This window comes from Pseudophryne corroboree, chromosome 6 (genome assembly GCF_028390025.1).
Source record: "Pseudophryne corroboree isolate aPseCor3 chromosome 6, aPseCor3.hap2, whole genome shotgun sequence".
Taxonomy (NCBI): domain Eukaryota; kingdom Metazoa; phylum Chordata; class Amphibia; order Anura; family Myobatrachidae; genus Pseudophryne; species Pseudophryne corroboree.
In genome coordinates, this window is record NC_086449.1 from 662,517,196 (window position 1) to 662,539,540 (window position 22,345).

A 22,345-nucleotide genomic window follows, 5' to 3' on the forward strand; every position below is an offset into this window, starting at 1 on the left:
AGCTGCGTTGACGCCAAGGCGGGTGAACGCCGGATCCTAAGGGAAAGAGGCATTCCGGAAGAGGTCATCCCTACCCTGGTCAGAGCCAGGAAGGAGGTGACCGCACAACATTATCACCACTTAGGTGAAAATATGTGCCAGGGTGTGAGTCCAGGAAGGCTCCACGGAAGAATTTCAACTAGGTTAATTTCTACATTTCCTGCAAACAGGAGTGTCTATGGGTCTCAAAATTGGTCCATTAAGGTTCAAATTTCGGCCTGTTGATTTTCTTCCAGAAAGAAATTGGCTTCAGTTCCTGAAGTCCAGAAGTTGTTAAGGGAGTACTGCATATACAGCCCCTTTGATGTCTCCAGTGGCACTGGGCGATCTCAACGTAGTTTTGGGATTCCTAAAAAATCACATTGGTTTAAACAACTCAAATCTGTGGATTTGATATATCTCACATGGAAAATGACCATGCTGTTGGTCCTGGCCTCGGCCAGGCGAGTGTCAGAATTGGCGGCTTTATCTCACAAAGCCATATCTGATTGTCCATTCGGACAGAGCAAAGCTGCGGACTCGTCCCCAGTTTCTCCTTAAGGTGGTGTCAGCGTTTCACCTGAACCAGCTTATTGTGGTACCTGCGGCTACTAGGGACTTGGAGGACTCCAAGTTGCTGGATGTTATCAGGGCCCTGAAAATATAGTTTCCAGGTTGGCTGGAGTCAGGAAATCTGACTTGCTGTTTATCCTGTATGCACCCAACAATGCTGGGTGCTTCTGCTTCTAAGCAGTCGATTGCTCGTGGGATTGGTAGCACAATTCAACTTGCACATTCTGTGGCAGGCCTGCCACAGTCTAAATCTGTTAAGGCCCATTCCACAAGGAAGGTGGGCTCATCTTGGGCGGCTGCCCGAGGGGTCTCGGCATTACAACTTTGCCGAGCAGCTACGTGGTCGGGGGAGAACACGTTTGTAAAATTCTACAAATTTGATACCCTGGCAAAAGAGGACCTGGAGTTCTCTCATTCGGTGCTGCAGAGTCATCCGCACTCTCCCGCCCGTTTGGGAGCTTTGGTATAATCCCCATGGTCCTTTCAGGAACCCCAGCATCCACAAGGACGATAGAGAAAATAAGAATTTACTTACCGATAATTCTATTTCTCGGAGTCCGTAGTGGATGCTGGGCGCCCATCCCAAGTGCGGATTATCTGCAATACTTGTACATAGTTATTGCTAACTAAATCGGGTTATTGTTGTTGTGAGCCATCTTTTCAGAGGCTCCGCTGTTATCATACTGTTAACTGGGTTCAGATCACAGGTTGTACAGTGTGATTGGTGTGGCTGGTATGAGTCTTACCCGGGATTCAAAATTCCTCCCTTATTGTGTACGCTCGTCCGGGCACAGTACCTAACTGGAGTCTGGAGGAGGGTCATAGGGGGAGGAGCCAGTGCACACCACCTGATCGGAAAGCTTTACTTTTTGTGCCCTGTCTCCTGCGGAGCCGCTATTCCCCATGGTCCTTTCAGGAACCCCAGCATCCACTACGGACTCCGAGAAATAGAATTATCGGTAAGTAAATTCTTATTTTCGCACCCCATTTCTGATTTCTCTAACGTCCTAGAGGATGCTGGGACTCCGTAAGGACCATGGGGATAGACGGGCTCCGCAGGAGACATGGGCACTTTAAGAAAGACTTTGACTCTGGGTGTGCACTGGCTCCTCCCTCTCTGCCCCTCCTCCAGACCTCCGTTTGATACTGTGCCCAGAGGAGATGGGTGCACTGCAGGGAGCTCTCCTGAGTTTCCTGCTAAGAAAGTATTTTAGTTAGGTTTTTTATTTTCGGGGAGCACTGCTGGCAACAGACTCCCTGCATCGTGGGACTGAGGAGAGAGAAACAGCCCTACTTCTCTGAGTTTCAAGGTCCTGTTTCTTAGGCTACTGGACACCATTAGCTCCAGAGGGAGTCGGAACACAGGTCTCACCCTGGAGTCCGTCCCAGAGCCGCGCCGCCGTCCTCGCAGAGCCAGAAGATAGAAGCTGGGTGAGTATGAGAAGAAAGAAGGCTTCAAAGGCGGCAGAAGACTTCGTGATCTTCACTGAGGTAACGCACAGCACTGCAGCTGTGCGCCATTGCTCCTATACACCTCACACACTCCGGTCACTGTAAGGGTGCAGGGCGCAGGGGGGGGCGCCCTGGGCAGCAATATAAACCTCTATTATGGCATAAACACATATATACATGTACAGCTGGGCACTGTTTTTGAATAATATGAGCGGGACAGAAGCCCGCCGCCGAGGGGGCGGGGCTTCTCCCTCAGCACTCACCAGCGCCATTTTTCTCCACAGCACAGCGCTGAGAGGAAGCTCCCCGGACTCTCCCCTGCTTACTGAGGTGACAGTGGGTTTTTCAAGTGGGGGGGGGGGGCACATAATTGGTGAAAAACAAGTTATTTCAGTGCTACTGGGGAAACATTCTGTGTTTTTGCCTGGGTTATATATCGCTGGGGTGTGTGCTGGCATACTCTCCCTCTATCTCTCCAAAGGGCCTGGTGGGGAACTGTCTTCAGATAAGAGCTTCCCTGTGTGTGTGGGGTGTGTCGGTACGCATGTGTCGACATGTATGAAGTGGAAGGCTCACCTAAGGAGGAGGGGGAGTGTATGAATGTCAGATCTCCGTCGGCAGCACCGACACCGGACTGGATGGAGATGTGGAATGTCTTGAGTGCTAGTGTAAATTTATTACACAAGAGATTAGACAAGGCTGAGGCTAGGGAACAGTCAGGTAGTCCGACCATGCCTGTCCCTGTGTTTCCGGAACCTTCCGGGTCTCAGAAGCGCACATTGTCCCAAATAATGGACACAGATACCGACACTGATTCAGACTCCAGTGTCGACTATGAGGAGGCAAAATTACAGCCCAAAGTGGCTAAGGGCATTCGATATATGTTTATTGCAATAAAAGATGTTTTGCATATCACGGAGGAACCCCCTGTCCCTGACAAGAGGGTACACATGTATAAAGAGAAAAAGCCTGAGGTCACTTTTCCATCCTCGTTTGAGCTGAGCGAGCTGTGCGAAAAGGCTTGGGAATCTCCAGACAAGAGGCTGGATTCTTATGGCGTATCCTTTCCCACAAACGGATAGGGTACGATGGGAGTCTTCTCCTAGGTGGACAAGGCTTTAACACGTTTATCAAAAAAGATAGCACTGCCATCACAAGATACGGCTACCCTCAAGGATGCTGCTGATCGCAGACAGGAGGTTACCATGAAGTCCATTTACACACATTCAGGTACAATTCTTAGACCGGCAATGGTGTCGGCCTGGATTTGTAGTGCTGTCGCAGCATGGACAGACTCCTTAATGACCCTAGGGCATATAAAAGATGCTGCGTTATATATGAGGGATGCTCAAAGAGACCTTTGTTTGCTAAGTTCCAGAATAAACGCTATGTCTGTTTCTGCTAGGCGAGTCTTATGGACCCGACAGTGGACGGGTGATGCCGACTCAGAGGCATATGGAGTCTTTGCCTTACAAAGGTGAGGAGTTATTTGGAGAAGGCCTTTCGGACCTAGTCTCCACAGCTACGGCTGGTAAATCGAATTTTTTGCCTTACGTTCCCTCACAGCCTAAGAAAGCACCTCATTATCAAATGCAGTCCTTTCGCTCTAATAAAAGCAAAAGAGTACGAGGATCGTCCTTTCTTGCCAGAGGTAAGGGCAGAGGAAAAAAGCTGCACACAGCTAGTTCCCAGGAACAGAAGTCCTCTCCTGCCTCTGCAAAATCCACCGCATGACGCTGGGGCTTCCCTGGGTGAGTCCGCTCAAGTGGGGGCACGGCTTCGACTTTTCAGCCACATCTGGGTTCATTCACAGGTGGATCCCTGGGCAATAGAAATTGTTTCTCAGGGATACAAGCTGGAATTCGAAGAGGTGCCTCCTCGCCGGTTTTTCAAAACGGCTCTACCTGCGGCTCCCTCAGAGAGGGAGTTAGTGTTGAATGCAATACAAAAATTGTATCTTCATCAGGTAGTGGTCAAGGTTCCTCTACTGCAGCAAAGAAAGGGTTATTACTCAACCCTGTTTGTGGTTCCGAAACCGTACGGTTTGGTCAGACCCATTTTGAATTTAAAATCCCTGAACTTATACTTGAGAAAGTTCAAGTTCAAGATGGAATCGCTCAGGGCGGTCATCGCCAGCCTGGAAGGGGGGGATTTTATGGTTTCCCTGGACATAAAGGATGCATACCTTCATGTTCCAATATTTCCTCCTCGTCAGGCGTTCCTGAGATTTGCTGCACAGGATTGTCATTACCAATTTCAGTTGTTGCCGTTTGGGCTTTCAACGGCCCCCGAGGATTTTCACCAAGGTAATGGCGGAAATGATGGTGCTCCTGCGCAAGCGAGGGGTCACAATTATCCCATACTTGGACGATCTCCTCATAAAAGCGAGATCTCAGGAGAAGTTACTGGACAGCGTGTCTCTGTCTTTGAAGGTGTTACAGCAACACGGCTGGATTCTCAATATCCCGAAGTCACAGTTGGTTCCTTCGACGCGTCTGACCTTCTTGGGCTTGATTCTGGACACAGACCAGAAGAAGGTTTTTCTTCCAATGGAAAAAGCTCAGGAGCTCATGACTCTGGTCAGGAACCTATTGAAGCCAAAACAGGTGTCCGTGCATCACTGCACTCGAGTCCTGGGGAAAATGGTGGCATAGTACGAAGCCATTCCCTTCGGCAGGTTCCATGCGAGGACCTTCCAATGGGACCTACTGGACAAGTGGTCCGGGTCACATCTACAAATGCATCAGAGGATCACCCTGTCCCCCAGAGCCAGGGTGTCTCTCCTGTGGTGGCTGCAGAGTGCTCACCTCCTAGAGGGTCGCAGGTTTGGCATTCAGGACTGGATCCTGGTGACCACAGACGCAAGTTTCCGAGGTTTGGGAGCAGTCACACAGGGAAGAAATTTCCAAGGTCTTTGGTCGAGTCTAGAGACTTATCTCCACATCAACATCCTGGAGTTGAGGGCCATATACAACGCCCTACGTCAAGCGGAGGCATTACTTCGCGACAAACCAGTTCTGATTCAGTCGGACAATGTCACCGCAGTAGCTCATGTAAACCGCCAAGGCGGCACAAGGAGCAGGGTGGCAATGGCGGAAGCCACCAGGATTCTTCGCTGGGCGCAAAATCATGTAAGCGCATTGTCAGCAGTGTTCATTCCGGGAGTGGACAACTGGGAAGCAGACTTCCTCAGCAGACACGACCTGTATCCGGGAGAGTGGGGACTTCATCAGGTAGTCTTCGCGCAGATCACAAGTCGGTGGGGACTGCCGCAAATAGACATGATGGCGTCCTGTCTCAACACAAAGTTAAAAAGGTATTGCGCCAGGTCAAGAGATACTCAGGCGATAGCTGTGGACGCCCTGGTGACATTGTGGGTGTTTCGGTCGGTCTATTTGTTTCCTCCTCTTCCTCTCATACCCAAGGTGTTGAGAATAATAAGACAGAGAAGAGTGAGAACAATCCTCATTGTTCCAGATTGGCCACGAAGGACTTGGTATCCGGATCTACAGGAATTGCTCACAGAAGATCCGTGGCCTCTTCCTCTAAGACAGGACCTGCTGCAGCAGGGGCCCTGTCTGTTCCAAGACTTACCGCTGCTGCGTTTGACGGCATGGCGGTTGAACGCCGGATACTAGCGGAAAAAGGTATTCCGGATGAGGTCATTCCTACGCTAATAAAGGCTAGGAAGGACGTGACATCAAAACATTATCACCGAATATGGAGAAAATATGTTTCTTGGTGTGAAGCCAGGAATGCTCCTACGGAGGAATTCCATCTGGGTCGTCTCCTTCACTTCCTGCAAACTGGAGTGAATTTGGGCCTAAAATTGGGCTCCATAAAAGTTCAGATTTCGGCTTTATCCATTTTCTTTCAAAAGGAATTGGCCTCTCTACCTGAAGTACAGACTTTTGTAAAGGGAGTACTGCATATTCAGCCTCCATTTGTATCTCCGGTGGCGCCTTGGGTCCTTAACGTGGTGGTAAGTTTCCTTAAGTCACATTGGTTTGAACCACTCAAAACGGTGGAGTTAAAATATCTCACTTGGAAGGTGGTCATGTTGCTAGCCTTGGCTTCGGCTAGGCGAGTCTCGGAATTGTCGGCTTTATCACATAAAAGCTCCTATCTGGTTTTTCATGTGGATAGGGCGGAATTGCGGACTCGTCCTCAATTCCTACCTAAAGTGGTTTCATTCTTTCATATGAATCAACTATTGTTGTGCCTGTGGCTACGCGTGACTTGGAGGATTCCGAGTCCCTGGATGTGGTCAGGGCTTTGAAAATTTACGTGGCCAGAACGGCTAGAGTCAGAAAAACAGAAGCACTATTTGTCCTGTATGCAGCCAACAAGGTTGGCGCTCCTGCTTCAAAGCAGACTATTGCTCGCTGGATCTGTAACACGATTCAGCAGGCGCATTCTACGGCAGGATTGCCGTTGCCAAGATCGGTTAGGGCCCATTCCACTAGGAAGGTGGGCTCTTCTTGGGCGGCTGCGCGAGGGGTCTCGGCACTACAGCTGTGCCAAGCTGCTACTTGGTCGGGGTCAAACACCTTTGCAAAATTCTTTAAGTTTGATACCCTGGCTGAGGAGGACCTCCTGTTTGCTCAATCGGTGCTGCAGAGTCATCCGCACTCTCCCGCCTGTTTGGGAGCTTTGGTATAATCCCCATGGTCCTTACGGAGTCCCAGCGGATCTAGGACGTTAGAGAAAACAAGGTTTTAAACCTACCAGTAAATCTTTTTCTCGTAGTCCGTAGAGGATGCTGGGCGCCCGTCCCAAGTGCGGACTACTTCTGCAAGACTTGTATATAGTTATTGCTTAAATAAGGGTTATGTTATAGTTTCATCGGTTTTGGACCGAAACTATGTTGTTTTTCATACTGTTAACTGGTTAGTTTAACACAAGTTATGCGGTGTGATTGGTGTGGCTGGTATGAATCTTGCCCTTGGATTAACTGAAATCCTTTCCTCGTACTGTCCATCTCCTCTGGGCACAGTTTCTCTAACTGAGGTCTGGAGGAGGGGCATAGAGGGAGGAGCCAGTGCACACCCAGAGTCAGTCTTTCTTAAAGTGCCCATGTCTCCTGCGGAGCCCGTCTATCCCCATGGTCCTTACGGAGTCCCAGCATCCTCTACGGACTACGAGAAAAAGATTTACTGGTAGGTTTAAAATCTTATTTTTCCACACAGACCGGGCTGTTCATCAGACACAGTTGTGTTACCTTCCTAAGGTTGTGTCTAGATTTCACATCAACCAGGAGATCATATACCATATTCTCTGCCAAAGTAAGCCTCTTTGGACATTGAGAGAGCCCTCCGGATTTACTGTATGGTGGACAGGACTAAGTATTTTCTTGCGGCTGATTCTCTTTGTCCTGTATGACTTTTACAAATTAGGTAGGCTAGCCACTGAACAGACTTTGGGCAGGTTTCATCGTTTGACTATCTGCTAAGCTTACTCTGTGGTGAACCTTCCAGCCCCTGCTATGGTGACTTCTCATTCCACACGTTCATTGTGAATTTCTTGGGCCGCAGACATGGCGCCTCTTCAAAACGGCTTTATAAAGCTGCCACCTGGTCCACTGCCAATACTTTCATTTAGTTCTATTTATTTTACACCTTTGCTACTTTGGATGCAGCTTTTGGGTAAAGGGTTCTCAGCTCAGGAGGGTACACTTCCTTTGGAGGAAAGCTTTAGGACATCCCAGAGTCATCCCTGTGTCCCCTATAGCACGAAGAAGGAAGGATTTATATTTTTTCCTGTTAAATCCTTTTCTTTGAATACAAAGGGGAAGCAGTGCACCTACCCTGATGCACCTGGCTTGCATGGTTTTCTTGCACTACTGCTGGTTTCCCTGTTCACCACCACTGTATGTTTTTGCCTGTGTTTTGTGCTGGTCTACCTCCTTTTCGCTCCTTGCCTTGGACTTGCTAACTATACCCAGAGTGATCCCTGCGTCCCCTATAGATTTGAAGAAAATGCTTTAACAGGTAAAAACCTAAATCTCCCTTTTCTACGGTACATTTATATTCGGTTTATTGAGTAAATGAAAAGAAAAAAGCTAAAGAATACTGGTTTACAGAATAAATCTTACTGGCTGCACACAGTGCCAGGCAGCAGCTGCAAAGGAGGATTAAGCCCTGGACTGGGTAGAAGAGCATAAAAGCACATGATTTAGTATTTAATCTTTAGTATACCACTTCTTGTAAAAGAGGTTTTGGGCACCTATCTGTACGGCTTTCCTAGCACCAGTTTTGCACCCTTTGGCTGACCGAATGCCCAATTAGCACAAAATTGCTCGCTACCCTATGCGGTATGGAACACTTTGGTTCGAAGACCCGCTGCTGTAAAGTGTGGCAGGTGCCTGGCTGATACGACCAGGCAACTAATTTCCCCATCATTTTAATTCCCCCTTAATATTGTTTAATCATCACCGCACCTCCTTGTGTGTTAAAAAATAATAATAATAATAATAATAAATCATGTTTTAGTCAGCCTAGGTGGACATTGGGACTGTAGGGTATGGTGTAGGAGCCCTGCGGGCACCAAGGAGTAACTTCTGAAGAGCGTAGCAGAGGCTCCTCCTCCCCTATACCCCACCTGCTCATGGGATGCCAGTTTTTTCTTGGTGCCTACAAGCACAGGCAAGTTTTTTTAGGAGTGGGCTGTTTACAGCATGGTTTGTTAAACTTCTGTTTTAATTTTTTTTTTTATTACTTTTATTTGAGCAGCAGCGCTGATGTCAGCAGTGCTGCAGGATTCCACGCATCCCACCCGGTGGCTGGCGAATGGACCACCGCTCTCACCAGCCATCTCTCCAGCACACAGAGGAGGCACAGCCAGAAAGGGGATGAGGTAAGCGGCTTCCCGCTGCGACACCAGCGGGGAGGGAGCAGCCCCTGGCGTTCCTGGCAGCGGGCCTCTGTTCTTTCAGAGCTACCATTAGACCACCAGGGGCTTTATTGCTCATCCATGTGGGGTTTCCTTAAATGGTGTCCATGGGGTTCCAGGAGAGGGCGGGGATCACCTGTACTTCTGCCCCCAACCCCTTGGCCACAACCTGTCCTGGGTTTAGGTGCCAAAGGGGACCTTCTCTCCTCCCACCTGTCCTTGCTGGTCGGCCAATTTTAGCCGGCAGCCCAGCAGAGAGGACAGAATTTCTCTGCTTCCCTATACCTCACTGTCCTGGTGTCCGGTTATTTGTCCCCCACCCCACACGTCTGTGCAGGTGGTTGGGTATTTGTGAACCTCTACCTCTATTTTCTCATTCTGCGAACATTGCAAGTGGTACTGTTAGGGTCTTAGAGTAGCCTTTATTATTTTTCATATACTGTCTTTTATAATATTAGTCAGCTTCTTGGGTCTGCTGTTTCTTTTAACAGTAGTCTCTGCTGTGTTTGGGCACCTCAGACACTGGTTCGTTTATCTGTGTTTTGTGTTTGCCCATTACATGGTAATACAGGTACATTGTGTGTGTGCATTATACTGCCCTTACAGGTTTCAAGATGTCATCCAAGGGACTTCGTCCAAAACCTCCCAGAAAGAAAGGGCCACTCCTGGGCTGCGCACATACACTTGCACATCTTGCAAGGAAACTTTTTCCTGTTTGCAGCAAGACATGGGCCTTTGGGAATGCTGCTCGGCTGATGCGCCGAGTGGATCTGATTGGGCATCCCTGTCTTCAGCCATGTGGGAGCTGGCAGCCTCCAGGTAACCTCTACCATCTCTGTCAGTCTCTCCCACAGCATCAGCCACCACAGCAACCCTCTGCGGAGCCAGCGTGGGTGTGCAATCTTTTTCAATCTGGAAGACTTGATACACGTTTCCAGTTCCCTACAACAGGTTCTAAGCTCCTCTACCATATGTCAAAAGTCCAGCCCAGGACCTTTTACTCTCTCGCTGACAGAGGAATCCCAATCGGACGCCTCCTCGGATGAGGATGCATCATCCTAGGACGTGGGGGAGGATGCCCTCCCACCTCAGGATGACCGTATGACACAGACTAGGGTGGATGGTCTTATCAAGGTTGTGTGGCTGCAGATTAAAGATACGGATGCGCCCGCTGATAGTGGGGCCCTCTTCTTCAAATCGTAAGAAGAGGGATCCCGCAGTGTTACCTTCCTCTACTCGCCTAAGTGCAGCTTTCAAGGAACCCTGGGCATACCCAAATAAAAAAAAATTGTGGTGTCCCTCTGCATTCTTACCTTCTATCCATTCCGGATGAGGAACAAAAGAAATGGGTAACCACTCCTCCTGTTAATGCCCATGTACCCAGATTGGTCAAAACAACCACCCGGCCTATTCCTGAGGTCACGTCTTTACGGGACCCAGCTGAAGTTGGGACAATTCCTCAAGACAATATTTACTAATGCAGACGCAGCTGCATTTGCTTCAGCCTGGATATCTTTAGCCATTAGCAGCTGGGCAGATGCCCTGAAGAGACTGTCCCCAGTTTGGGACACGATGCTCTGATTTACTCACCTTTTGTAGACGATTTTAGAGAAGCTAGCACTAGAAGCAACGAGAGATGCTAGTACCTTTGTTGCCAAAATTTAATCTGCCTCAGTGGCGGCTAGGTGTACCTTGTGGCTTTGCTCATGATAATGACTCTCCCCTTTACTGGATGACATCCTCTTTGGACCCGAGTTGGATATGATTGTGGCCAACCTTGCTGCATCCAAAGCCGCTTTTCTGCTTCTCCAAAGTCCAAACAACCTTCCTTTCTCTCCTTTCGCCCACAGGGCAAACCAAGGGGGCAGTCATCCTCCTGTGTACAGGGTTCCTCATCCCAACCAACCAAGCCAAAGGGTCGTCAGTCCTGGGTTGGACATAGTCAAACCCCCAAGCAAACCGTCAAGCCTTCAGCTTGATGCTTGGGATACCCACCAGGACTCATTCATGGTGTGTGGTCGGCTTCTACAGTTTGCCGACATCTGGCTAACCTCAACGCCCGACTCTTGGTTGTCAGGCTTAGTATCCAGGTGATACGCTCTCTCCTTTTTGAGATCGGCTGCCTCTTCAGTTTTCTACCACCAGTCTGCCAATGGACGTTGGCAAGGCCAGCATCCTTTAGTCTTCCATCAGATCCCTCCTGATGGCAGTGGTCATTGTTCCCGTTCCATCTCCTCAAAGGGGTATGGTTTTCTATTCAAATCTGTTCTTGGTACAAAAACCAGACTGATATTTCAGACCCATTCTCAACCTAAAGAGGTTATTTTCTCTTTGTTTCCAGATTCAGGATGTAATCTCTCCGGTCCATCACGCAAGCGCTGGAACCAGAAGACTTCATGGCCTCCTTGGATATTCAGGAAGCCTACCTCCACATTCCTGTTAAGACAGACCATCAGCGTTTCTTGCAATTTGCAGTTCGGAAAAACCATTAACAATTCCGTGCCCTGCTTTTTGGCCTCTCCATAGCACTGATGGTCTTTACTAAAGTCATAGTGGCCCAGCTGCGCTTGCACGGAGTCTGGATTCTTTCATACCCGGACGACCACCTTCTCCTTCCTCAGTCTCAAGTGGTCTTGCAACAGCACCTGTGGGTCACACTTGTGCTGTTACAATTTCATGGCTGGCTCCATTTCAATCCATACTTCATATAGGTGCAATCCTAGACACGAGGGTTCAGCATGTGTTTCTACCCAGAAACAAGGTGGTGGACATCTAGACTTTTCTCAGAACTTTTCTCAAACATCGCTTTGTCTCCCTCCATCTTTGCATGAGGGTCCTAGGCAAGATGGTTGCATGCATCGACATAGGGGAGTATGCCCAGTTCCATTCCAGACCTCTGCAGCTCAAATTGCTTCGTCGGTGGAACCGGTCACATCTCCAGTCCAGCCGGATTTCGCTTTCCAGGGAAACCTGTCTTTCATTCCTGTGGTGGCTTCGGTCATTCTTTGTCACCATGGGCCGCCCATTCCTGATCCAGGACTGGGTCATTCTGACCACGAACGCCAGCCTCAGAGGCTGGGGAGCGGTTACAGGCAGCCACTCCTTCCAGGGACATTGGTCATCTCAGGGGGCGACTCTCTAGATCAATGTCCTGGAGCTCCGAGCAATATACAGTGCTCTTTGCCACGCAAGCCAGTCCAGATAAAGACAGATAATGCAATGACTGTCTCCTATATTAACCTCCAAGGCGGCATCAGAAGTCTCACCACCATGCAAGAAGTCTGTCACATCCTCCGGTAGGCAGAATCCTCCCTACCAGCTCTGTCAGCAATATACATCCACGGGGTCCAGAATTGGGAGGCAGACTTCCTTAGTGGACAAGACGTCCATTCCAGGGAATGGTCACTTCACCCAGAAGTGTTCCACCTCCTTGTGACCAGCTGGGGTCGTCTGCTCCTAGATCTGATGGCCTCCCATCACTAGCTGCCACGGTACGGGTAACGAACAAGGGATCCAGGCGCGCTTCTGGTGGAAGCTTTGGTATCTCCTTGGCCATATTCTGAAGGTTAGTGTTTACTCGGATTGTACTCTTACCACGTGTTCTCAGTGCCTGAAGCAGGAACAAGTCACAGCCATTTGCAGCCTCTCCATTTATCCTCCCAAATCGCCTGCCTTTTCATCCGGATCTGCTGTCCCAGGGCACTTGCCTTCACCCCGACCTACCTCATCTATCTTTGATGGGGTGGCTGTTGAGAGGTCGGTCTTAAGGGCTCGGGTTTCTCGGACTCAGTCATCGACATTATGCTCTCAGCCAGAAAACCATCTTCATCTCGCATATATCATGTGTGGCGAAGGTACTTTCAGTGGTGCTCCGCTGGACATTTCAACACCTTGATATTTCGGGTGTCCAGGGTTTTGGCTTTCCTTCAGGCCGGTTTTGAACTTAAGTCTTCGGCTTGCCTCCCTAAAGGTGCAGGTTTCTGCTCTTTCGGTTCTCTCTTTACGAAAGGTGGCCAATTCTTAAGCTATTCACACCTTTTTACAGGGAGTGTTGCACTTGCAGCCTTTTTTTGTGTTCATCTGTGGGACTTAATCCTTTTTACTCCGGCTGCTTCAGCGGGCTCCATTGGAGCCACTGGACTCTGTAGATCTATCTTGGCTTACTTGGAAGACTGTCTACTTGTTGGCCATTGCTTCAGCGCACCGGGTTTCCAACTTGGGCATTCTATCTCACTGGTCCCCTTTCCTAGTTTTCCACTCGGATCGAGCAGCCCTATGTACTCGGATGGATCATCTTCCTAAAGTAGTCTCCAGGTTCCACTTGACCCTGCCACGTCAGATGTCCAGGAGGAGTCCTTGATCACTTTGGGTTTAGTACTTGCTCTCCGGACTTTGAGTCATTCTGCAAATCGGACTCCTTTTATTGTTCTTTACGATGTCGTTAAGCGTGGCTGGCCAGCTTGTAAACAAATTTTGGCACTTTGGATCCGAATTGCCATACGACAAGCTTATCTGCTGGCTGTACGGCCTGTTTCGGCATCCGTGAGGGCTCACTCCACGTGGTCGGTTGGCACTTCTTGAACGGTTCGCCACAACGCTTCTGCTGAGCAGCTTTGCAGGGCTGCTACGTGGTCTTCCACAAACACTTTCATCAAATTATCAGTTCGACACCTTCGCATCGGCTGATGCGGCCTCTGGGCGTCGTGTCTTTAGTGCAGCTCGGGAACATTCCTGCCCCGTAAAAGGACAGCTTTGGCACATCCTACATTCCCTGTGTCCACCTAGGCTGACTAAAAAAAGGGGATTTTTGTCTTACCTGTAAAAACCTTTTTTCGGAAGCCGTGGTGGACACTGGGCACCCACCCTCACGCTCCCTTTCTGCTGGCACTCCGTGCCACAGTTCTCTTGACCAGGGCAGTGTGTATGTGTGTGTGCCAGTCTCTTTTGTTTTTTTCTTTCCTGTGCCTTTTCTTGAGGCTTAAGTTGCAAACTGACTTTCCATTAGCAGATGGTGTATAGGGGAGGAGGAGCCTTTGCTGCACTCTTCAGAAGTTTAACTCCTTTGTGCCTACAGTGCTCCTACACCATACACCATAGTCCCAGTTTCCACCACTGCTTCCGAAAAAGGATTTTACAGGTAAGACAAAAATCCCCTTATTTAAAGGTGCGCTTGGGCCAGGGCTTGACAAACCCCAGGTGCTAGGCTGCCATGGAGCCTAACATTTCTGCATGCCCATGACCTGCATGAATTTACCTAGCGTTGCTGTTTCACAATACGTTTAGGCTTGAAATGCACAGCAGTGTATGTACTGAGGGCACTCTCTATTCTGACTGCTAAAATGGGCTTCAAACTGACACCTAGATTTTCTTTTGTGGAATATAAAAATCTAGACTTGCCTAACACATGATTTAGATATTTCCAATTATGTCCCTGCACTGTTTTTACAACCCCATATTGTAGTACTGCATACATTACTTATTATTTTCATACTTTGTCTCAGGAATTCACATATTGATGTACGAAATAAGAAAGGGAACACACCTCTTTGGCTTGCAGCTAATGGTGGCCATTTTGATGTAGTCCAACTGCTTATTCACGCTGGTGCTGATGTTGATGCTGCAGACAATCGTAAAATAACTCCTTTAATGTCGGCATTTCGGAAGGTAATAATTTAATTGTTTTTATCACGGTACTTTTGAGATTTTGTTTTTAGATTTTTTTATTGACCATGCACCATGCACAAGTAATAACAAAACCTCATATGCACATATTTATTGTTGTTGTTCATAGGACTTGCTTGCTGTCCTTGAGTGTTTCATCTGTGTTAACTTATGTAGTCGGAGGGGTTCTTGCACAACTTTGCTGCTGGAGGCATAAGGCAATGTATGCCACCATTTCTCTCTGACAGCTAATGCAAATGGAAACTGATATTGGAACTTTGCCCACTCTGCAATCTCCTTCTTCAATTTACCATTTGATAACATGGGTTCTGTTAGGGGACCCTAATGAGGTTTAAGAGAGAATGTATCCATCCATCCAGGCCTGTACTGCTCCTCCTGCTATTTGCCACTGTATTTCTCGCATAGACTAAGTAAGAGGAGAGACAGTGGGAGGAATTCAATTCATCTAAAGTGACAGGAGATCGCAGGGGGAGATAGTCAATTGAGTACCGTTATCGCGCCCAAAGTGCTTGGCGCTATCATGAAAAAAGTGCTGTTTGGGTGCCCAAACAGGTCACTGTGCATTTCAGCTCGCCGTTCCTGAGGGGCTGGGCTGAAGTGCCAATGCCGGCAGCCATCGCACCCAAACAGAGCTACAACTGAGTAGCTCCATTTGGGCTTCTATCTAGTGGCTGCAGGCGGGATAAGATTTGAATTCCACCCAGTATGTTTAATGTATACCTTGGTTTGTAGATAATATTCAACCCTCTATCAAATGAAAAGGCAGAACTATTAATTTCTGCAAGTGACCACAAAACCATACAACCGCTGATGCAGATAAAACGTGGCAAACTGCAGTTAGTGTAACACAATCATTCCCAGCCCTCTGTCCCCAAGCCACACTTACAGTGCAAGTTTTAGGGATAGCCAAGCTTCAGTGCAGATGGTTAAATCAAAATAACTGTTATACTAATTAAGTAACCTGTGCTCAAGCACAGATATCACTAAAACCTGGACTGTTAGTGTGCCTTGAGGATCTAGGTTGGAAATACCTGGTGTCACAGTACTGATAGTGTACAATGTAAGAGTGCCCATAGCACATTTTCTCCTTCCTGCAACGGTACTAGCTGTGTAGAAAGACACGTATGGTATTTAAGTGTGCATTCATTTCCATTATACATAGCTATTAATATTTGCAATGTCATACAGTGCTGTTAATTGCAAATTAAGTCATACACTGTCTTTTGTTTATGGAATTATTTATTTGTATTTATACTAGGGTCACCTTAAAGTCGTCCAGTTTTTGGTGAAGGAAGTAAACCAGTTTCCATCAGATATTGAGTGCATGCGATACATTGCCACCATAACTGATAAGGTGAGTGTATGATACTTTGATACTGAGAAGCAGAAATGGTTGGAAAATGACGTTTAGCATATGGTTGCTTTAGAGAGGCCACAGGACGTGTATTTGAGCCAGTGTCTGTAATGCTTACAAGGACTAGTATTTTAATGCTTAGTCATTGCCTCACAGTCACTTCCTCAGCGCTCTTTGGAAAGGTAGGGGATGGCCCTAATACATTGTTGCAGTGCAGATGAGAATGATTCAGCTCTAGCTTTAAGTTGGGTACACACTAGATGATATTGTGGACGATGTGCCCGATTCTGACACATCGTTCACAACATTGTCTACAGTGTATGCACTATGTCGCGGACTATGCACGCTCCTGTATACAGGCCAGACGGACGACAGCGTGGGCTATACCACTGAATGCAGCATAGCAGTGGCTTGTCCCTGCCGGCATTTGCAAGTGTGTATGCAATTGCCGATGCCGGTCCCGTAACTGGTGATATCGCGCTGGGTACACATCTTAGATTCGTGTACCTGAATGTTATATGGGAGTGGGGAGATGCATATAGAATGAATATTTGTCCTAATAACTGCCTTTCCATTTTAAGCGTGTAGTCTTTTTCCCTAAATTATTTTCTAGGTGGATGGTTACTGTTTCACTGCCTCTCACATTTGCTTCTCAACTTGAAATAGCTGTGGTTTACTTTAAACTTTAAAAAAAATTATTTAGTTTGGATTAAACATTGCAGGAGCCATAGTGTGAAATCCAGATATGTGGATACTAGTTTTAATTTTCACAAGACGGTAACTTTTCAGAATAAATGGTGGTCTGAGGATTGAGTAGAGTCTTGAATGGATTTTAAAGCCTTTTCTCTAACGTCCTAGAGGATGCTGGGGACTCCGTAAGGACCATCGGGAGAGACTGGCTCCGCAGGAGACATGGGCACTTTAAGAAAGAATTTAGTTCCTGGTGTGCTCTGGCTCCTCCCTCTCTGCCCTTCCTCCAGACCTCAGTTTGATTCTGTGCCCAGAGGAGCTGGGTGCTTTTCAGTGAGCTCTCCTGAGTTTGCTGATAGAAAGTTTTTTTGTTAGGTTTTTTATTTTCAGGGAGCTCTGCTGGCAACAGACTCCCTGCGTCGTGGGACTGAGGGGAGAGAAGCAGCCCTACTATCTGAAGCTAGGTCCTGCTTCTTAGGCTACTGGACACCATTAGCTCCAGAGGGATCGGTACGCAGGATCTCACCCTCGCCGTCCGTCCCAGAGCCGCGCCGCCGTCCCCCTCGCAGAGTCGGAAGACTGAAGCTGGGTGAGTATGAGAAGCAAGAAGACTTCACAGGCGGCAGAAGACTTCGTGATCTTCACTGGAGTTAACGCACAGCACTGCAGCTGTGCTCCATTGCTCCACACACCTACACATACTCCGGTCACTGTTAGGGTGCAGGGCGCAGGAAGGGGGGCGCCCTGGGCAGCATTTGGGACCTCATTCTGGCAAATGAACACATATATACAGCTGGGCACTGTATATATGTAGGAGCCCCTGCCAAAGAAATAAAATTTAAGCGGGACAGAAGCCCGCCGCCGAGGGGGCGGGGCTTCTCCCTCAGTACTCACCAGCGCCATTTTTACTCCACAGCACGCTGAGAGGAAGCTCCCCAGGCTCTCCCCTGCTGATACACTGTAGAAGAGGGTTGAAAAGAGAGGGGGGGCACATAATTAGGCGCAAAAAAGTATATAAACAGCAGCTACTGGGTTAACATTAAGTTACTGTGTTATTCCTGGGTTGTATAGCGCTGGGGTGTGTGCTGGCATACTCTCTCTCTCTCTCTCTCTCTCTCTCTCTCTCTCTCTCTCTCTCTCTCTCTCTCTCTCTCTCTCTCTCTCTCTGTCTCTGTCTCTCCAAAGGGCCTCGTGGGGGAACTGTCTTCAGAAAGGACATTCCCTGTGTGTGTGGTGTGTCGGTACGCTTGTGTCGACATGTCTGATGTGGAAGGCTATGTGGGAGAGGAGCGGGAGCAAATTAATGTGGTGTCTCCGCCGACGGCGCCGACACCTGATTGGATGGATATGTGGAAGGGTTTAAATGATAATGTAAATTCCTTGCATAAAAGATTAGACAAAGCTGATGCATTGGGAGAGGCAGGGTCTCAACCCTTGCCTGATCCTATGTCGCAGGGACCGTCGGGGTCTCATAAGCGCCCACTATCCCAAATTGTTGACACAGATACCGACATGGATTCTGACTCCAGTGTCGATTACGATGATGCAAAGTTACAGCCAAAGTTGGCTAAATCACTCCGATATATGATTATAGCAATTAAGGAAGTTTTGCACATCACAGAGGAAACCCATGTTCCTGACACAAGGGTTTATATGTATAAGGGAAAGAAAACTGAATGAGTTATGTGAAAAAATAGGATTTTGGTACTTACCAGGTAAATCCTTTTCTTTGAATCCATAGGGGGCACTGGAGTACTCTTGGGATATGGACGGGCTTCCGTAGGAACAGCACTGAATATTTAAATTTAGTAACACTCCACCCCTCCATATCCCCGAGCACATCTCAGTGTTTTTTACTGAGCCGAACAGGAATTAAGAGAGGTTGACAATGGAGTATTACATATAACATAACTGACAATAACGAAGTTAACACATAACGTTACTGACAACTAAACAGTTGACACCCTAACCAGCACTTGTAACTTGAACCAGTCGGTGAAAGTGTGTTACCATAAGATCCTCAGAACTAACCACAAGTAGGTAAAACTGCTCTGGGTGGGCGTCCAGTGCCCCCTATGGATTCAAAGAAAAGGATTTACCTGGTAAGTACCAAAATCCTATTTTCTTTTTCATCCACTAGGGGTCACTGGAGTACTCTTGGGACGTACCAAAGCTTCCCCCGTGGGCGGGAGAGCTGTTTGGCACTTGTAACACTAGGCGGCCAAAGCTAGATGCTGATGCCGCAAAAGTATCAAACTTGTAAAAGCGCACAAACGTGTGCACTGAAGACCATGTAGCCGCCCGGCAAAGCTGCGTCGCAGAAGCCCCACGACCAGCTGCCCATGAAGTTCCCACAGAACGTGTGGAATGAGCGGTTACTGACGTAGGCGGTTGTAACCTAGCATGAAGGTAAGCCTGACGTATGGTCAGTTTTATCCATCTGGATAAAGTTTGTTTAGATGCTGGCCAACCAATCTTGGCAGCATCATAAAGAACAAATAACGTATCCGTCTTACGAACTGAAGACGTTCGGGATACATAAACGCGTAATGCGCGAACCACATCCAGAGTTCCAGAATGTGCTGTCAACACAGGAACTACTATTGGTTGATTGATGTGAAAAGATGACACTACCTTTGGTAAGAAGGCGGGATTCGTCCGAAGTTCCGCTCTGTCATCATGAAACACCAAATACGGTGGCTTGCATGACAAGGCACCCAAATCCGAAACACGCCTTGCCGAAGCTAAGGCTAAGAGAAAAATTGTTTTCCAAGTGAGAAACTTTATATCCACTTGTTGTAAGGGTTCAAAATATGAAGACTGTAAGAACTCCAAAACCAGATTCAAGTCCCATGGCGCTGTAGGTGGAATGAATGGAGGCTGTACCCTGAGTACACCTTGGAGAAAAGTGCGTATAGACAGCAATAGAGCCAATCGTCTTTGAAAGTAAATTGACAAAGCAGATACCTGCACCTTTAGTGTAGATAAACGCAATCCTCCATCTAACCCTGTTTGTAGAAACAACAACAGGCGGCATACTTTGAAAGCTGATGTCGGAAATTGCCGAGCTTCACACCAACCTATATATGCACGCCATATTCTGTAATAATGAGCTGCCGTAACCGGCTTCCTAGCTCGTAACATGGTTGGTATAACTGAATCTGGAATGCCCTCTCTTCTTAAGAGGGCGGTCTCAACAGCCACCCCGTCAAACGCAGCCGCGCTAAATCGGGGTAAAGAAACGGACCCTGTTGTAACAGGTCTGGACGTATTGGGAGCGGCCACGGATCGTCTGCGAGTAATCCTCGAAGATCCGAGAACCAAGCTCTCCGAGGCCAATGAGGCGCCACTAGTATGACTGTGAGCGACTCTCTTTTGATCCGTTTTAGCACCAGAGGGAGCAGCGGAAACGGTGGAAACAGATACACAAGACTGTACGACCACGCGACAGTGAGAGCATCCACCGCGACTGCCTTTGGATCTCTTGTTCTGGACACATACTGGGGCGTTTGATGATTGTGTCGAGATGCCATCAGGTCCACCTGAGGATAACCCCATCGCTGAACCAACATGTGAAACACTTCTGGATTTAATGACCATTCGCCTGGGTGAAAATCCCGACGACTGAGATAATCCGCTTCCCAGTTGTCCACTCCCGGAATGAACACGGCCGACAATATCACCTGGTGGCATTCCGCCCAATTGAGGATTCGAGCTACTTCCCGCATTGCCATGCGGCTTCTCGTTCCTCCTTGTTTGTTGATGTATGCGACCGCTGTCGCATTGTCCGACTGCACTTGGACAGGCTGAGAGCGAATCATGTGCACTGCTTGTCGTAGCGCATTGAAAATTGCGCGGAGTTCTAGAACATTTATAGACAGCAATTTCTCGTGATCCGCCCAGAGACCCTGGAGCTGACAATTTTGAATTACCGCTCCCCAACCTCTGAGACTGGCGTCCGTAGTTAGAATTATCCAATTGCAAACTCCGAACCGTCTTCCTGCGGTTAAATTGTGTTCCTTGAGCCACCATAGCAGAGATACTCTTGCTATTGGTGACAACCTCACCCTGTGGTGAATCTGCAGATGCGAGCCCGACCACTGGGCAAGCACGTTCAGCTGAAATGGACGAGAGTGAAATCTTCCGAACTGAAGCGCCTCGAAAGCTGCCACCATTGTGCCTAACAGGCGAATGCACAAGTGTACCGACACTGTGCGTGGCTTGAGCACTAATTGTACTAGATGGCGTAGCATTTGTACTTTCTGTTGTGGTAGGTAAATCCTTTCATTGACCGTATCGAGAATCATACCTAGGAACTGAAGGCGTTGAGACGGAATTAGATGTGATTTCTTGAAATTTACAATCCAACCGTGGTGAACCAGTACATTGTATGTTAGCAGCGCATGTTGGGTAAGTATCTGTTGAGACGGAGCTTTGATGAGCAGATCGTCTAAATACGGAACTATTGTCACTCCCAGGGATCTGAGGTGAGCTATCATCACAGACATTACTTTGGTGAATACCCGAGGCGCTGATGACAGGCCAAACGGCAGAGCCTGAAACTGGTAATGGTTCTGGCGTATTGCAAACCGTAAGAATTTCTGATGAGGCTGCCAAATTGGAATGTGTAAGTACGCATCCTTGAGGTCTAAGGCAATCATAAACTCCTTGGTCTCTAACCCCGCAATCACCGAACGTAGAGACTCCATTTTGAATCTGTAGTAAGTTACGTACTGATTGAGGCCCTTTAAGTTCAATATTGGTCTGACTGAGCCATCCGGCTTCGGGACCACAAACAGGCTTGAATAATAACCCTGACCCTGTTGGTGTACAGGGACCGGAATCAACACTGCCGAATCCAGTAAGGACTGAATGGCAATTTGCAAAACTCTCCTCTTGTCGTCCGACAGAGGCAATCCTGTCTTGAAAAACCGCAGAGGCGGCAGACAGTCGAACTCTATTTTGTAACCTTTTAACACTAAATTGCGAATCCAGCCCTCCGCGGATGTGTGGAACCACGCCCCATGGAACGTCTGAAGGCGTGCTCCCACAATTGGAGAACCGAGATGGGCTGGTAACCTGTCATGCCACTGGCTTGTCGGTAACCTTAGCGTCTTGGCGAGTTGTGTTGGTTTGATGGAAACCACGTCCTCGACCACGTCTAGCAGGCGTGGCTGATCCTCTGCCACGTCCTCGAAAGGGCTGAGGTCTAAAGGATTTGAACGAAGGTCCAGCGTACCTTCTTCTTGGCGCAGGTGGAGGCAATGGTAAGAAAACAGACTTACCTCCCGTAGCCTCCTTAATCCATGCGTCCAATTCTGGACCAAACAACTTCTTGCCATCGTAAGGCAACGCCTCTATACTTCGTTTGACCTCTGCCTCCGCTTGATAAGTACGCAGGTAGAGTGCTCTTCGTGCCGTAACTAGCGAAGATGAAATACGAGAAGTGAGCTGACAGACGTCAGTAGACGCTGTACAGAGATACTCTACAGCCTCAATCATTTGATTTACCAGAACTATCAGGTTTTCGTCCTGTAAAGCAGATTTGAGTTCTGTAAGCCATATTATGAGCGCCTTAGTTACCCAAATGCCAACCAATCCAGGTCTTAGCATCACACCTGCTGCTACATACATGGTTTTTAGCATAGTTTCTATCTTGCGATCTGAAGGATCTTTAAGCGTAGT

At 48.1% G+C, this 22,345-nt stretch overlaps 1 protein-coding gene across 2 annotated transcripts in view; it reads left to right on the forward strand.

The window, feature by feature from the left end:
* Positions 1–22,345, forward strand: part of ANKHD1 (ankyrin repeat and KH domain containing 1) — a 411,439-nt gene that overhangs the window by 264,369 nt on the left and 124,725 nt on the right. For both annotated transcript variants that reach the window (XM_063928239.1, XM_063928240.1), the window contains exons 22-23: positions 14,436–14,598; positions 15,875–15,970. In XM_063928239.1, the coding sequence (XP_063784309.1) occupies positions 14,436–14,598; positions 15,875–15,970 (259 nt within the window). The remainder of the gene's footprint in view (positions 1–14,435; positions 14,599–15,874; positions 15,971–22,345) is intronic.